This window comes from Macrobrachium nipponense, chromosome 7 (assembly GCF_015104395.2).
Source record: "Macrobrachium nipponense isolate FS-2020 chromosome 7, ASM1510439v2, whole genome shotgun sequence".
In the NCBI taxonomy this organism is placed as follows: domain Eukaryota; kingdom Metazoa; phylum Arthropoda; class Malacostraca; order Decapoda; family Palaemonidae; genus Macrobrachium; species Macrobrachium nipponense.
Genome location: NC_061109.1, coordinates 38,952,877 through 38,971,730, shown reverse-complemented (window position 1 = coordinate 38,971,730; position 18,854 = coordinate 38,952,877). Strand labels below are relative to the sequence as shown.

General features: G+C 36.0%; 1 protein-coding gene across 1 annotated transcript in view; it reads left to right on the top strand.

The window, feature by feature from the left end:
• Positions 1-18,854, top strand: part of LOC135217128 (receptor-type tyrosine-protein phosphatase delta-like) — a gene marked incomplete in the record, with an annotated part of 217,514 nt that overhangs the window by 186,437 nt on the left and 12,223 nt on the right. Inside the window, 5 exon segments of the mRNA XM_064252834.1 lie at positions 1,053-1,191; positions 2,392-2,441; positions 3,329-3,444; positions 5,465-5,611; positions 18,659-18,743. Coding sequence (XP_064108904.1) covers positions 1,053-1,191; positions 2,392-2,441; positions 3,329-3,444; positions 5,465-5,611; positions 18,659-18,743 — 537 coding nt within the window.

Below are 18,854 nucleotides of genomic sequence, written 5' to 3'. Positions count from 1 at the left end.
TAATTGGGTATTGGTGCTAATGCATACCTAACAGAGGCGCTTATAACCAAAAAGCTACGATTTTTGGTTATCAGCAATTTTTGGTTATTGTCACACCGTCAGAACGAAACCCCTGCCCGATAACCAGGACTGCCTGTATATATAATTAAATATATGTGTGTGTGTGTGGATGTGTATTTATATATATATATATAGAGTATAGAAATACAGTTTTCCAGTGTACGAAAACCTGCTAAAAGATGCAAAATAAATGTTGAACACTGTCAATTAAAAATTTTGTAGAGAGTTTGTGCTCCTCAGTAGCTGGCAATCTTCAAGTTACTTTGTATAAAATAGGTAGTTCCGAAGTTAAACAACCAAACTGCCTCCACCCCTCTTTTCTTAGCATAGTTTACCTTGGACTTTTAATGTTTTGCCATGTCACTCATATTATTTCTTCATATTTGGATGGCAATACCTTTCTCCTGGCATTCTAAACTGAATATTTTGTGTTTGTTTTTAGATAATTTTTTAGTCATCATTTTTTAGTCCGAGTCTTTTATGATGTTTTAATGTATTTGTATATATTTTTTACAGCTTTGATAATGAGGCTAGGCCTTGAAACGTAAGCAATAAAGCTATGCAAATGCCTGAGACATCTTCCAGTTTCTTATGGCTATATTTTGGCTGTTGATTGCCACCATCCATCCTTATATATATATATATATATATATATATATATATATATATATATATATATATATATATATATATACATACATATATATACATATATATATATACATACACACACACACACACACACATATATATATATATATATATATATATATGTGTGTGTGTGTGTGTGTGTGTGTGTGTGTTATGTGTATATGTATGTGTATATACTATATACTTTTACACATGTAAACTCACTAATTCACCTACCTCTACCTAATCCTGGACTTTGACATCTTTGTAGAGTGATTATTTCACAAATATTTTAATGCCAAATGAAATAACAATTTAACAATGAGTTCTAATTCAGGGCATCTAAATACCTTTCTTTACAGACAAGAAAGCTGAAATATGGCAGGAACTAGACTCACTAGTCACTGTGGCCTGGCAATCATCCCCACAGTCCAGCATGCTGTTGATTATCATAATAATTGTGGTTCTGCTTATGTTCATAATGGTGATTGGTGTCTACATGTAAGTTCCATCTTTCATGTATATCTCAGTTTAGTAATTACGGTGAAAATTGTTCTTCGGGTATTGTTCTGGAATATTTTCCATTTTATTAATTTGGTCTATCATTGAAGCACAGCCATGTGTATTTTGTATGTGTTCTATATGTGTTTGTGTGTTTATACAGGCAGTCCCCAGTTATCGGTGGATTCAGTTTCCGGCAATCTGGTGAAATCGGTGATTTATGGCGCCATAACAGGCCGAGTTCTGGTTATCGACGCTTATGGCGCCATAAGGCACCAATAATAAGAGTTATGGCACCATAACATATTAAGCAGGGGCGCCATAAGGTGTTTATGGCATCGATAACCAGTTATCAGCACACACCCGGAAATGGAACCCTTGCCAATAACCAGGGACTGCCTTATATATATATATATATATATATATATATATATATATATATATATATATATATATATATATATATGTATATATACATATATACATATATATATATATATAATATATAGATATATATATATATATATATATATATATATATATATATATATATATATATATATATATATATATATATATATTACGCCCTTATAAATAAAACCATAGGCGAATGTTAGAACATAATATTTCAGTTACTATCTCTACCCCATTATTAACAATAGTGACTGGGAGCACACACAAGAACTATTCAAGCAATGAGAGGCAGTCGAGGGATGTAAAGTTCATTAGGTTCCTGCTAAGACCAGAGGAAGGGTCAGCTGTAGAATAGGATTTAGATAGATATGGCCAACCATATCTGGTTTTCATGACTTGCCATAAAGTCTTGCTGTCTGACTGCAAGACCTTCTCAGTGGTACCTGCCTCTTCAAACAGTTTCTGATGCAAACCAATTGATGATGTGGATGTTGTTCATGATGTGATTAAAAATTGCAAAAGTTTTCTGTGATTAGCTTACTGACAGTTGGCATTTTATTTCTCTCTCTGTGAAACTTGTTTTTTTTTCTAGTGAAATTCATATTAGATATTTTGCATTCCTTCCATTTCAACAAGAGGTCCACAGCTTTTTGTTAGATGCTATCATGCATGTATTTATTTGAGTTTAAAGTGAGCTATTGTTACTACAGTACTTTTATGGTCAATGCCACATAAGTACATTTAAGGTCACATTCTAACATATTTTTATTTTCATTATTCTCATAGATATAAAAATCCAGACAAAATGAAGCATATCAGGTCCCAAATAATGGCAGGTATGTTTTCTTTCTTTTTCTGTTTATTATTATCTGTTTAGATTGTTCCATTTTGTTAGGACTTTATTTTATGGTTTGTGGTTGGAGCAGCTCGTCACATTTTTTTAATACTAATACTTACATGTATGTATATATATATATATATATATATATATATATATATATATATATATATATATATATATATATATATATATATATATATATAGATATATACATATATATATATATATATATATATATATATATATATATATATATATATATATATATGTATAGATCTTCTTTACATTCAGCTTTCCCATTTCTATATGGGGTCGCTGTTTCTAGTCAGCCTTCTACATCTTCCTCTGTCCTGTACATCTTGTTCTTAGACCCTTTTCCTTTCAGTCATTTAATAATTTATCTTTCCACCTGAACTTTGGCCTTCCCTTCCTTCTTCTACCCTCCACCTCCATGTTCATAACCCCCTTACGTGTTCATCTTCTCTCCTCATGACATGATCAAACCATTTGAGTCTTCTTTCCTGATCTTTTTTGGAACCTCTAATACTTTGGCTGTCCCCCTGATCAATTCATTCTTGATCTTATCTCTTTTTGTGACACCACACATCCACCTCAGCATTCTCATCTCGGCCACTTCCATTCTTCTTTCTTGTTCTTTCTTTATTGGCCAAGTCTCAGCCCCGTAGAGCATGGCTGGTCTAACTACGCTTTATATATACACGTGTGTGTTATATATATATATATATATATATATATATATATATATATATATATATATATATATATATAATATATATATATATATATATTCTATATATATATATATATATATATATGGTTGCGTTTGTGATACAATTCCAATTAAATTACTGTTTATTACAGTTCAGGGTAGAGAGACACCATCCTCATGCTTGACCCCTTCACCTATCAGAGAGAGTTCATCTCTTCATGTTCTTCCAACTGATGGCATGTCGTCACACAAGAATATCAATAATGGGGTTTGTCTTTTTTCTTCTGTTTCCCTTTTGGCCTGCTTGATTATATTGTGCTTCTTCGTTAGAGTAATTGCAAGCTTGTTTTTCAGTCTTTGTGTTATTGCTTGGAATAGTATCCTGAAAGCTAAGGATCCTAGACCAACATTCAGCGATTGAATGGGCTTAAAAGTGCATAAGCCTATTTTTTCTTAGGAGTGAAGAAACTTTTATTATTCATTTTTATGATTTTTTTTATGCAGACAACTTAATGATTAATGATGGCTGTAACTGGAATTTTTCTCCTTGCTGCTTTTTCATCCGCACTGCAGTCCCGAAGCTAAGGGCTCGGTTGCCTTGCTGTGTTATCCAATTACATATTTCTTTTTGAAGCACCTAACCCTATTAAATCCTTTTTTCCATTTCCTGCTGCACTTTACCACTCCCTCTAAAACCCTTTGCCTCCCTCATTACCTTCTGCACCTTACACTTTCATCCCATGCCCTCTTTGTTCCTTCCTCCTCACTCATACTTACCACACGCCTGTACACCCTCAATCTCGACTCTGTCATTCTTTAGTCTTAGCTAACAATACAAACAGACATGTGTTAAGTGCCAATCCTTGATGTAAACCAACAATAATGTCAAAAATTTCTGTTTTGCCACATGCTGTTGTTACTTTCATACACCATTTCGACCAACCTGACCGACCTTTGTGGTACATTTTGTCATTTTTTAATACCAAAATATTGCTTTCATTCGTATTCAGTGGAATGCATTCCCCAGGTCTATAAATGGACCTCAGAGCTTTTTTCCTGTAGTTGTCGTATCATAAAGACAGCATCAACTGTACATTTCCCTCTAAAGAAGTCATACTGCTGTTCACCAGTCTTCACCAGTCTTCACACTTGTTTGAAATCTGTCATCCAGGATTCTCTCTAAAACCTTCGATAAACTTTCAGACCAACAGATCATTTGTTTTGTTGGTGTGGTTTCTCTATAATTACTACCAAATTACATAAGACCTCTCTTCTCTTCAAAATCATTTACTAGTAGATTTTCTTTCCAGTCATTTGGCATTACTTTCCAAATTGCCCCTAACAGCTCCAGTGTCCTATCCTCCCCTTTTATACCAAGTACCTTCAACATTTCAATCTGCTCCTCTAATGGGTCAGGTGCTTCCGTTCTTCTTTTTACTTACCACCTTCTGTATTTCTATAGATTGTATCTCCATTACTAGTACCTCCACCGTCCTCACCTCCCCCAAGTCTCCTCTTTCATTTTCCATGTTTAAAAGATGCTTATCTTAAACTGATATTTTTCGTTTTTTGTTGTTATCCTTAAGCAAAATATTTTGTTCTCCATCTTTGATGACACCAGACTGACCAGGAAATTTAGAAGTGATCCAAGAGCTAATTGAAATACAGTATGTGTAATCTTGTACCCATTTTGGCATGAAAGGAGAATGTTATTAGTAAAATTATTCCGTAGGAAACAGACGAGCCTCTACTTAACTTTCTTCAGCAGACAGTAGTACAGTACTCTTGGCAATAAAATGGTGCACAAAAAAAGGCTGAGCAGAGCAGTAAAAAAAAAAAAAAAAAAAAAAAAAAAAAAAAAAAAAACTTGGCAGAATAATTTTGCTATACTAGATGAGATCAACGTGTCGTGAGGATGGGTCTTGGCCTACTTGTGGAAGAAGGGTGAATCGTAATAACGGGTATTTGCTGTAAGACAGGATAAAGAGCCTTCCTTTCTTGAGTCCATTTATACTATTTCATTGTACTAACAATAGCACTGCTATTCCAGTCTAGCCTAGCTATAAAAGAGTTCTTGATATTAATTTGTGTCTTATGTAATCCTGAGTGGGATCATAAGGGTAACTCCTTTGAGGATGAACTGCAGCTAACACTATCAAAGAGCAAATATAAATATTGCATGTAGGATTTGGTATTTAAAATGCAAAAAATAATCCCATTTATAATGCTCACTTCATACGTAGACCCATTTAAAGCTAATGAAATAAATTTTATTCATTTCACTTCAGCCTCCGCCACAAGATGAAGCATTATATGTGAACATTGAAGAAGGGGAATGTATTTATGCCAACACATCCAGGCGCATCCTACGCAGTGAAGTAGAGAGCTATTTGAACATGACCATCAATTCGAAGAAAGCTTTGCATGAGTTTAAGGTAAGCTTGTGGCTTTTGACAATTACACCATTGACATATATTTTAATGTGAGTTTGATATTATTCAGCTCTTTAGTTGTATCCTCTATGGAGGAATTCTCCTAATGCAAGGTTGGATTCTAATTTAGTTTTCAGCAAAGTTGATAATGATCCAAGACCCTTACAAAAATATCCAGTTGCAGTTTTGATGGGGAAGCAACCTGTGGTCTTTTTATTTGGATTACAAAATTTGGTCAGTGATACACAAACCTTAATTTTTTTTAGATAAAAGAAACTAGGAAAAGAACATAATATGGTTTCATAAACTTATTTGATTAGTGTACAAAATACAGGTCCATTAATTCTTGTGAAAATCTGAACAAGGCACTACCTTTAATGAGACGTGAATCTGTTTAGCATGGTGAGATACACTGTATAACAAGAATAGCTTAAGTTTGGATTTTAATAATGCTTTAGTCTTATGTTGGCTCTTAGGCAGTGGTTTGATATGATTAGGCTGGCATGCCAAGCAATGGGCATATTTGGAGTGGTTGGAGTCAGTAGCCAATTTATGGGGGCCACTTAGGATTATCATTCAATATATATATATATATATATATATATATATATATATATATATATATATATATATATATATATACACACACACATACATATGTAACTTGTATGATACATACATATATATCAATATTTATATAGGTATGCACAGTAGTAGTTGTTGTTTTTATTGAAATAAGCATTAACTAAGCAAATGTTTGCTACTAATAATGATTTATTAAAAGAAAACAATGCTTTAGTAATCATATCCATGGGGAGGGACCCACATGACCAGGTTCCCCCCCACCCTTGAAACCCCCACTGGTTGGAGTACCAGATAAGGCAATCCAGAAATGAAGTGAAGTAAAGGATCTCAAGGTAGAAGTGGAAGAAGACCCTATAGTTACTGGATTGTAAGATTAAAGAAAGGAAGTTGGAATAGAAGTGAAAATAAGAGGTTAACAAGCGGGTGCAGCTTGGGGACTGAGGAGAAGCTGCAAACACCCTTTAGTAATGCCTACACTGATGAAACCTTCCCTTTCCATCCCTTCCTTCCAGTTGTGCGTTGCATGGGGTGGAATGGAGTAGGACTGATTTTTGGATAGTTGATATTTTCATGATGATGATAATAGTAATATATAAATATATACGTGACCCCTATGTGATTATGGGACCTGGGTTCATTTCCCGGTACCGGACATCACAATTTCTTCAAATTTCTTTGAACTTGGATCTTCCGACTTTGTAGTGACAAGCATATGCAAAAAAGAGCAAAGAATTCAAGAAGTTAAGAGGAGATTGTGGATATTACAGTTGCATATGTATCTGGTAAAAATGCGACCAGTAGATTCTACACACACACATACACACAGACCTTCTGAAACCATTCACTGTACTACACTCGCTTTGCATTTGAATTATTCTCCCTATGAAAGAAAATAGACCTTACAGACCTTACAGTTCGTTCGGGTTGCCCCAGGTCCCTCAGTGTGAGGCACCTCTAATGTCTACCAGAGAGTTGCTAGTACATCTTCCGGTATATTTTGCATCTTCCAATCTTGGATGGTCTGGGATGCAGTTTAGATATTTGTCGAGCTTATTCTTAAACACATCTACGCTCACTCCTGATATATTCCTCAGATGAGCTGGCAAACGCATTGAATAGACGCTGCATTATCGATGCTGGTGCATAGTGGATTAATGTCCTGTGTGCTTTCCTTATTTTTCCTGGTATAGTTTGGGCACTATTAATCTACCTCTGCTTGCTCTTTCTGATATTTTTAGTTCCATGATATTTTCTGTTATTCCTTCTATCTGTTTCCATGCCTGAATTATCATGTAGCGTTCTCTTCTCCTTTCTAGACTATATAATTTTAAGGATTGTAGTCTTTCCCAGTAGTCAAGGTCCTTAACTTCTTCTATTCTAGCTGTAAAGGACCTTTGTACACTCTCTATTTGTGCAATATCCTTTTGATAGTGTGGGTACCATATCATATTGCAATATTCAAGTGGACTACGAACATATGTTTTATAAAGCATAATCATGTGTTCAGTTTTTCTTGTTTTGAAGTGCCGTAACAACATTCCCATTTTTGCTTTACATTTTGCCAAAAGAATTGCTATTTGATCATTGCATAACATGTTCCTAATCATCATCACACCAAGGTCTTTAACTGCTTCCATTATTTTTGATTGTCTCATTATTAGGTCCCCTATATGCATATAGCTTTCCTTCTCTGTCTCCATAATTTATTGATTCAAATTTATCAGAGTTAAATACCATCCTATTTACCTCTGCCCAATCATATACTTTGTTAAGGTCTCTTTGTAGAGCGTTCCTATCTTCATCACAAGTAATTTCTCTACTTATTCTTGTGTCATCAGCGAAACTACTCACTACCGAATCCTTAACATTATGTCTATGTCTTCAATCATAATAACAAACAGCATTGCAGCTAACACCGTACCTTGTGGCACACCGGATATTACCTTGGTTTCATCCGATTTCTCATCGTTTGCAATAACTATCTGTTTTCTGTTGTGTAAAAATTCTTTTAACATCTTCCTACTTTATCTACGATATTGTGTTTTCTAATTTTCTTCGCTAATATATTATGGTCTACTTTGTCAAAAGCTTTTGCAAAGTCTAGATAAACCAATCTGTTCATTTCCGCTTTTCATATTTTGAATATGTTCTCACGGTGGACTAATAGTTGGGTTTGTGTACTTTTTCCGGGTACGAAAACCGTGTTTTGTCCTATATTTAAACAAAATTATTTTTTATTAAATGTTTTCATAATATTTTCTTCATTACCCTTTCATACACTTTCATAATATGTGATGTTAGACTCACAGGCGTATAATTACTTGCCTCTAGTCTTGATCCACTTTTGAAAGTAAGGGTGAGATATGCAATTTGTGCTCATCATAAATCTTGCCTGTATCTACACTTTGTCTTAATAATATTGCAAGTGGCTTTGCGATAGATTGAACTACTCTCTTTAACAAAATAGCAGGGACTCCATCAGGCCCTGAGGCAGCTCCATTTTTAATTTCATAATTGCCTGCACAATATCAGCTCATTAATTCTATGTCAGCTAAAATATTCACTATTTTCGTCCCTTACTTCTATATCATTATCTTCATTATCTATCTAGGGGTGAATTCTCTCTTATATCGTTCTGCCAGTATGTTGCAAATTCCTTTTTTCATTCGTTAATCTCCTTCAATTCTCAGAGGGGCCTATTCTATTCTTCTTTTATTCATCTTCTTCGCATATGAGTATAATAGTTTGGGGGTTTTGCTTGATATTTAATAGGGTTTTTCTTCCAAGTCCCAGTTTTTCATTTTCTTTTGATTGTATAATCTTTGTTCTGCATTTTCTATCTTACTTTTTAGTTCTATAAACTTTCCATGCATTATTTCTTTTGCAAAACCTTTTTTTCCACTTTCTGATTTTCTGGAACAAGATTCCTTCTGTCTCTTGGTATGCATGAATGATGTTTACTTTTTCTTTTTTCTTCGGTATATATTTATCCACTATTTTCTCTAAATATATAATATCTCCGTATTTTCCCTTATGTCATCACTTACGAAAATGTTATCCCAATCTTTGTTTAATTCTTCATTTATTTCTGACCATTTTATATTTTACTGTAGTTGTATTTTCCATATCCTTCCCACTTTTTCATTTCTTGCTTATCTCTGTTTTCACTTGCTTTGGAATGAACTGTTAATTCTATGACATTATGGTCTGAAATACTCGCATTATAAACTATTATTTCTTTAACATAATTCATCTCGTTCACAAATACTAGGTCTAAAGTATTTTCCTTTCTTGTTGGCAGGTGATTTATTTGTTGAATGTTGTATTCTAGTAGCATATCTAATAGCTTTTCGAATTGCCTCTTATCTTCTGCACTACTATTACTCTCTTTTTTATATGTATAAGTACAACCACAATCTCCTATTCGTTCTTTCCATTCTACGAAAGGAAAGTTGAAGTCTCCAGATAGGAGAATAGTCCAGTCCTTGTGATTTCTACATATATCATCCAATTTTTCAATTATTAAGTCAAACTCTTTAGTATTAGGAGGTCTATATATTACTATGTTCATTAATTTTTCAGATTCAAATTCTACCGCTATTAGTTCACATTCTGAGTTACTATATTTCTCATATATTTTTCCTTGTTTTTTGTCTTTCCCATATAATGCCAAATTGCAAAAACAGACAGCAAGAAAAAAAATGCGATTGCGCGACAATATGTTAATCACAACCAATTCTTTTCAATTTCGAGATATGTGTTAACCTCGACTGACCTGTTTTTTCCTCTAAGACTACAAATCTGTTTCCAATTTTCTCTTCAATGACTTGAAAAGGACCTCCAAACTTTGTTTTACTATTACTCTTCCGTACCATATCTCTGGTTGTGGATTCGAGATTATGGCTGAGACAAGCATGTCTCTCTCTCGCTGTGGACCAATGCCTCGACCGTGTCCTCCCCATGATGAGCATAGTTAACAAATCAAATGTGCCTCATGCTGGACAACCAAACAAAGCTTCAAATGGGGACATTTTAATGGAATCACTAACCATAGTGTTAATACTATGTCGAACAACATTAACATATCTGTCCCAATTCTTATCATTACCACCTACAGTTTTCCTGAGAGCCTCGAGCACTTTCCTGTTTGCTCGTTCACACAGCCCATTAGCCTCCGGTCTGTATGGAATAATTGTTACTTTCTGTATCCCCATGACTTCAGCTAAACATTCCAAGGGTTTGTTCACAAATTCCCTACCATTGTCGGTTAATATAACTTTGGGTGAACCATATCTGCAAATGATACCATTGAAAAACGCTATGGCTACTTCTTCGGCCATTTTATGCTTAAGTGGGAAAATTTCTACTATCCTTGTAAGTTCATCTATTATCACTAACAAGTACTTGTTCGCATACCTAGACTCACAAAAATTCCCCAGGATATCCATATGTATTCTCTGAAAAGGTCTACTCGGTATAGGATACGATCCTAATTTGCATGAAGTTGTCCTTGCAGGCTTACGTGCGTTGCACACCGTACAATTCCTTACATCTTTCCCCATGTTTTTCCAAATGTATTTAGTACAAACCTCATCATACGTTTTTTCTATTCCCAAGTGTGGACTACCGAACCTGCAATGAACTATATCCAAAACCACTGTAATTAGGGCCTTAGGAATTACGATCTGTGTCGTATCTCCTTTACTTTCACTGGTTCTCAACTTATTTAATTTTCTTAAGCAATAGATTACCTTCTAACTCCAAACCCAAAAAAGGCAACTTATAACGTTTATCTCATCTTCATCTTTGCCTTTGCTCTATGAGAGGTATATCCCATTGTATTGGCCTCGCTAGTGACTTGCGCGACTTGGAAACCTTCCGTGTCGTGAAAACTCCTGCTGAGAGCATCAGCAACCACGTTAAATTTGCCCTCTATATATTTGAGCTTTGCATCAAAATCTCTGATAGTTAAAAACCATCGAGCTCTTTTAGGCAACAAATTGGGTTTATTAAAAAGATCTAGTAATGGCTTGTGGTCTGTAAGAACTACTTTATTCCCCATCAGTAATATTTTAAAATGAACTAAGCTCGACACTATTGCAAAGGCTTCTTTATCTATGGTGGCCATGGACTTCTCGTTGCTGCCCTTTGTCCTGAACTTCCTGCTATAAAAAGCTATAGGATGAAATTTCCCATCGAACTTTTGCATAAGGCAAGCACCTATACCTTCCTGGCTTGCATCAGTCACTAATGTGAAAGGTTCGCTAAAATCCGGAAACTACAAAACTGGGGGATTCATTAGCGCGTCCTTGAGCTTTTGAAAACTCTCCGCCTGGGGTTCATTCCATTGAAATTGAACGTCTTCCCGCAATACATCAGTTAGGGGAGCTACTATATTAGAGAACCCTTTCACAAACCTCCTGAAGAAACCGGCGATACCCAGGAATGACTTAATCTCTTTTTTTGATCTGGGGGTGCGAAAATTCGCTATTGCTTTGACTTTATCATCATTTACTCTAACCCCTTCCTCAGATATGACGTGGCCTAGATATGTGATATGCTTTTTCAAGAACAAGCACTTGGCTAGCTTAATTTTCAACCCCGCTAATCTAAGCCTCCTAAGTACTTCTGTAAGCACTTCCAGGTGTTGCGCGATCGTGTCCGTTGCGACTAGGATGTCATCCATATACACAAAAACATTTTTGCCCAATAACCGTGCAAAACTGTGTTCACCAACATGGTGGCACAAAACCAAAACGTGCAAAAACTGCGGTCACCAACATAGGTTAAAAGTATCGGACTGCCCGACAAACCGAAAGGCATTCGCATAAATTCATAATGTCCCTTGGGCACTGAAAAAGCGGTATATTCCTTGCTACTCTCACTAAGAGGGACCTGTAAGAAACCCTGCGCCAAATCAATCGAGCTATAAATATTATGTCCCCCAATTTCAACAAAAAGATCTGGTATGCATGCAACTGGATAGCGGTCAGGGATCATCTTTTCATTTAAACGTCTAAAATCGACCCATACACGGACAGAACCATCTTTTTTAGGCACCGCTAACAAGGGAAAGTTGTAAGGAGACACGCTGGGTCTAAGATTCCTTTTCTTCCCATCTATTAACCTCTTTCTCTACCTGTTCTCTGATTTTGAAAGGTATGCGATATGCAGAATATAAATAGGTTTTGCGCCACTCTCCAAATTTACCTTATGCTCTAACACATTAGTCAACCCCAATTTATCACCTTGTAAGGCTACCGTATCCCCAAATTCTGCCAAGAGCCCACTTATCGCTTCAACGTGTTCGCTATAATCCGCATTAGCTAAATGTTCTCTAAATATTCGTTTCCTTGATTGCATTTCTGCCTCCGAAAACTCAGGTTTCCTCTCTACGATAGCCACTGAACCACTATCACAACTCCAATCTTGGAAATCCAATATATATGTATTCTTTTGGTATCTCCTAACTGTATCATTACAGTTTAGCACTCTAACCACGTAAACCATCCTTGGATACACTGTTCACTGATGCCGTGCTAACAACCCCTCTAAGCTTTTCGCATATTTTCAACACACACATCTGTGGGTTTTCTCATTTCCTTCAATTTAACTTTTACCATAGTCTTCGAACCAGGTAGTAACATAATATCTTCAGATAAAACACCTCTATATTTGTGGTTAGTACCTCCCCTTTCCACTGCCCCATACACATTACCACCCTCAGTATCATCCCCAGCATTGTTAGTATCAGAAATAACATCAATATTAGTATCAACTTCACCATCCAAAGTATCATCACCACCATTGTTATCACTGTGAACTCTGATAGAACCCCCGTAATCATTTCCCATATCAGCAACGTGGGTTTTAATATTACCTTTCTCCATAACACTCGTATCACCGCCATTAATATCACCGAGCACCATCTCCTCTTTCAATAACCTCCATGTCCTCCATTCTATTCAGAAAAATATCTGGTATCCCGACTGTTATCCCATTAACACCTGCATGGATCGAAATCTTGTGTCTTCTACAAGCAGGGTGACCCAGCAAAAGTCTGTTGCCCAATGCAATTCCTTTCATTACCAAAAATGGTTCTGTTAACACTCTGTCACCAAGAGTAAACTGTATTTGAACACAACCCAGGGTATTTAATCTATGGGCTTGCACATCACACACCGTCTCCGTTAAGGGTTGCAAAGGGTAATTGGAAAACATGGATTGATACAAATTATAGTCCATTAGATTTATTGATGCCCCCGAGTCTATAAATATCGGGATATCCACATCCCCTACTGTTCCATAGAATATAGGCCTGGGCTCTGGGGCATCTCCCACGAGACCACAATGGCATTTACCAATCACCTGTACCCTTTTTGTTGATCGGACTTCCAAAAATTTCGCTGACACCCTTTGCCCTCTGGTTTGACCTGCCTGGGAAGTTCTCACATTATAATTACCAGAACCTTGAGGTGTATTCCTCGCATCTCTCCATATCTGAAACGGACAAGACTGCCAATAATGATCAGTACTTTTACACATTCCACAATATTTAACCCTACACAATTTCTTTGGATGCCCTGGTTTATTGCAGTTGAAACAGCGCAACTGCTGTTGCTTTTGATCGATCAATCTTTTGTTATATTCAACTTTTGCGCACAGACGGGGAGGAGAAGATTCTGTGTCTCTTTGCACTCTATCCCTCGGGCCTGTCCCATTAAAAATTGTACTATCCACAGTGGGACATTTAGACATATGTTTCTTAATTTGGGCATAAAGTAATTCTTCGTCTGAAGTAGGTTCAATCTTTTCATCAAAGCTATTCACTATCGCATCCGGTACATTGTGCAAGAGCAGGGAAAAATAGATCAGTTTATGAATGTTATCAAGAGAGAGATTACCCCCTGTAGCCCATTTAGATGTTTTCAATTTTCCTACCCAATCCGCCATTGCGTCAAAAAGTTTTTAACGATATTCTACGAGGCTATTAGTGCCCTTCCGTAGTTTATAAAGACCCCGAAGGTCCCTCACCATATCTCCGTGTTCCTTTGAGCCATAAGCTGTATTCAAAAATGCTTGCAAGTCCGTCCAGGTACGACATTTTGTAAATTGGAAACGCCGGCAACGATGGGAGAGGTCTCCCCTATTGAAATCTAACAAAGCTTTCGCCTCTCTAAATACATCTATATCGCCCTATATATTCTTTCCCGCTAAATAATTATTAACTCCTTCAATAAAAATTTGGACAGGCTGTGATAAAACGCCATCTACCATCCCTCTAAATGGACTCACGCCCGCACTCACGTTCGTTACGTGATGTAGTAGCATTGTGGTACTCTTAGTATCCACCATCTTTCTCTGTTTCCGAAAGCTATTCTGTTCTATAAGATTCCCCGATCTCAATAACATCAATGTATTTATGTACACAAAACCCAATCCAGAAAAATTAATACAAATTTTCCCCCAATAATGGATAACAAAAGGCAAATGCACCCCACGCCCAGTATATTATCCCACGAAAACAACAACAACAACAAAAATAGGGAGGGGATAGAAAAAAGAAAAAAAATGCAAAACGCTTACTAAGCGCTACACCCCGGCGACCGTCTCAGTCTCACACACCAGCTCTCTCTCTCTCTCTCTCTCAGGGTGTGACTCGCAACAAAAACTCCGCTCGAGTAAATTCGCCACAAACAAACAAAAGGAATATAAACAACAAAAAGAAGTAAAAAAAATATAAAAGATAAAAAGAAGAAAATAAGAAAGAAATCTTGAAAAATACACTCACATCTTCATATGACTGGAAACCAAATTCGTATACGCACCGCAAATATGCGTGAACTATTTACCACACTTGTGAAACACTTTAATACGTCGAAAATTAAACTTTTCCCCTTCACGTTTTAAAACACTGTTATTCAAGAATCCCAAGATGGCTGACACTGACTTAGCCCGAGAGACGAACAGCTTCTCCCTGTCCAACCCATTGAATCAGCAAAAAGAGCCCCGAGTTGCCTGTGACATGATTATAACCCCTTTTCCTACCAAAAAAAAAAAAAAAACATCAATGTCTAACTGGTCTCCAGTCTTATAAAATATATAAAAAGCCTCTTAAACCACCTGCCACCACTATTAACCCCCCCCCCCCTTTTATTAAAGCTACACAAATTGGAAACCCTTACCTCTGTCTGCAACCAACCATGTCGTTAGGCTATTAAGATCTCGTAAGTATAAAGATATACTATTTATTACCCAAAGCAGTTGAATATAAAATAGAACAAAAATGATTAAACAAGTCATAATGACAAGAAGAAAAACCCAAATCTGCCCATAAAAAAAAACTAGTAAGTTAACATTCTACCCTCCTGACTAAGAATTCACTCCCAGACCCAAAATGTCAATAAGTTCATCGTATTAGTCAGGTTAGAGAATCCCGTCTCTAAATTAGCCATGGAATAGGACCCATCTATAATAAAGATAATAATGGATAAAAGATACACTTCACACATCACTCTTTTCAAAGTATTTAAGTAAAGAGTGTTTTTCACACTTCTCTCTCTTTTCAAAGGTAACAGTTTTCTAAGTCTTACAAAATATGAGTCATACCTTTACGATGGGGGTTTCCTCTCCCGACACTCGGCGTGTACCACCTGACCTCTTTGATCTCACCAAAAGGAACGAGGCTTTCGCAAGTGCCTTGGTCTATTAGACCTGTAACATCCGTACAAACGAATGTACATGCTTGACGACAGGACGAGCAGTCTCTTGGTTAAACTGCTTACGTACCCAAATTCCTTCACTCAAGTAAGCTGCCCTTACAGCTCAGCTTGTCTCCAAGCAAGACATGATATGTGATTCATTAACATTACACACTTGTAATATATAATAGAATTATATATATATATTATATATAATTATATATATATATTAATAATATATATAATATTATATATATGTGTGTTGTGTGTGTGTGTGTGTATATATATATATATATATATATATATATATATATATATATATATATATATATATATATATATACATACATACATACATAAATATATAGATGAATTATATACAGTATCTCTCTCTCTCTCTCTCTCTCTCTCTCTCAAATATTTTCTTTCATATGGAGAATAATTCAAATGCAAAGCGAGTGTAGTACAGTGCATGGTTTCAGAAGGTCTGGTTCAAATACATCGGTGTTTACATACTTGCATGTGTGTTGATGTACAGATTAAGTTGTCGTCACACTACATTCAAAGTTATGTGAGCACAGGCTATTGTTTGGTTTAAGAGGCTAGAATAATTAATGATGAACTGAAGCACTATTGTTTATCTAAAAGTCAATACGAAATGACAGTGGGGGATACATGTGTGGCATTTTATAATGACTTCTTTTAAGCAGACTGGAAAGTCAGATAACTGGCAACCCTTTGGTTAAGGGTGCTGGTTATGAGGAATTTTTCTGTAATAATGCTACAAAGAAGGATATCTCGGAAGAGACCCTCTCTCAAACAAACATTATTGAACAGAACGACAGTCTGGATGCTGTTGAGTTTGTGTTGCAGTTTCTCAATCTCCCAAATTAGTTTCTTTGTAACAGCAATTAAATTACAGTCCAAAGTTCATTTATTCCTTGACTTTCCGGTACAGCTTTCCATCATATTTCAAAAGACGAATGAGGCCAGGGGTACAACTATGCCATAGGGCTTACAGAAATTTTGGGGGCAATTTATGATGGGTTGTCAAAGCTGGATGCCTCCTCTTGTTTGCTGGGAGCAGAATGACTCATCCGCGAAAGTATGGCCGACTGATGTAAGCGCAGATTGGCTGGCACCAGGTCCTGGGAGTACTGAGCATAGGGTGCACTGCCTCAATTGTTATCCCAGGGGCATGACTTGCCATTCTGACAGTGGTAGGGTGAAGAAGATTCTGGTTTATGTTCAACATAAAACCAGGAGGATGGTGACGGCCTCCATATATTGAAGGCGGTGGTGATCATTGTCTCTTTCCAGTATTTTTGAGCTCCGTAAGTTTTGCTGGCATTAGGGGTACTGCCATGTTCCCTCGTGTAGTGCTGGTATACAGCCCCCATTTTTAGGTGAAGAGTGGTCGTAAATGAGAGTTGAGTTGTAGTCATACTAGTGTAGAAATAGCAGTGTCTATTCTCAGGGCAAGATATTTGCTAAGCCACACTTCTCCTCCACATGGGATTGTCACTAGTGACGGGGTAAAAAAGTTTTGTAAGCCCTCTTGTGGGTATAAATATGGAATATGGCATAGTTGTGCCCCTGGCTTCATTTGCCTTTTGGAAAATGGTAGGAAGCTCTACCAAAATGCCAATGAATAATAATGTTGATAATAATGATAATATTTAAGTAAATACTGGTAATATTACAGTACTGTAGAATCTGGCTAGTTAAAGATGATTGTAGTCTAAGGCATCTGGGTAGACATTAGCATTCCAAATACCTCAACTTTGCATATTACCTCAGTGATAAACTTTGAGTAGGTTCAAGGAAAAAGGTAGTCTTTTATGCCATCAAACACAGTATTTTTTTTTCTTTGGTAAACATGTCACTACTTTGGTCGAATAATTTCTTATAAGCATGATCTTTACAGTTATTGTGTAGAAATATTACATACACAATGACCAAAATTGTTTTGAAATACTGAAAGTTGATGGATGCAGGCAAAGGAATGTTGGTGTTAGGTCATTCTTTCATCATGTCACTTTTATTTTGAAATACTTTTGTAGCTCTGTTGTAGCAAGTATCCAGAATATGAGCTGGATAATAAATGTTTTGAGTAACTTTTCCAATCTCCGGTAGTTCATTTACACAATCCCATGTATAGACTGCAATTCATTTTATTTGTGACTAACAAGAAAGGAATTAAATTGCAGATTAAATCAACGTAAATATTTGGTTAGAACTGGCCAAAAGAATCATGCTCTTTTTTTTCCACCTGGGTGGAAAATCACTTAGGATTGATAGGTCCTTGAATCTGCATTGATACAAATAACCAAGGAAATTAATATCAATTTAAGTTCAGGTCAGTAAACTCTTAGCCCATTCTGCACAAGATGTTCAGTGGAAATTTAAAAAAGAAAGTAAAGAATGTCAGTAATCTAGGTTAAATGTACTTTGCCTCACTTTGTTGTGTTCAAGTATTGGAGTTCATCTTAGGCAACTGTTCTTTACCTGAAGATTTAATCCAAATGTAACAAACTTTATATGGATTGAAATGGTTATATACCCCATGAGGGTTAGTTGTTATATGTAAAACTGTTCTTTGTGATCTTTTGTGTTACTGTGTTTAGTCTACTTGAGAATGTCTTGAAGAAAAGGCAGAAGATCTTGCACCTATTTATTTAACTTTCCTTGTGGCCAAATATACTGATATATACTTATGTTTATGCACGTTTTATAATTTTATTTGTATGTCTGTTTATTTCAGACCATTCCAGATTACCTGAGAGATGCAACAGTTGGAACTAAACCATCAAACAAAAAGAAGAATAGATACAGGAATAACTTACCATGTACGTTATGACAACTTTATCCATAATTGTAATGATAATTCATATATTCCATTTATTTCTGTAGTCTAAAGTGAAAGTTATGTTATCCCTCAAAATGAGAATTTCATGAAC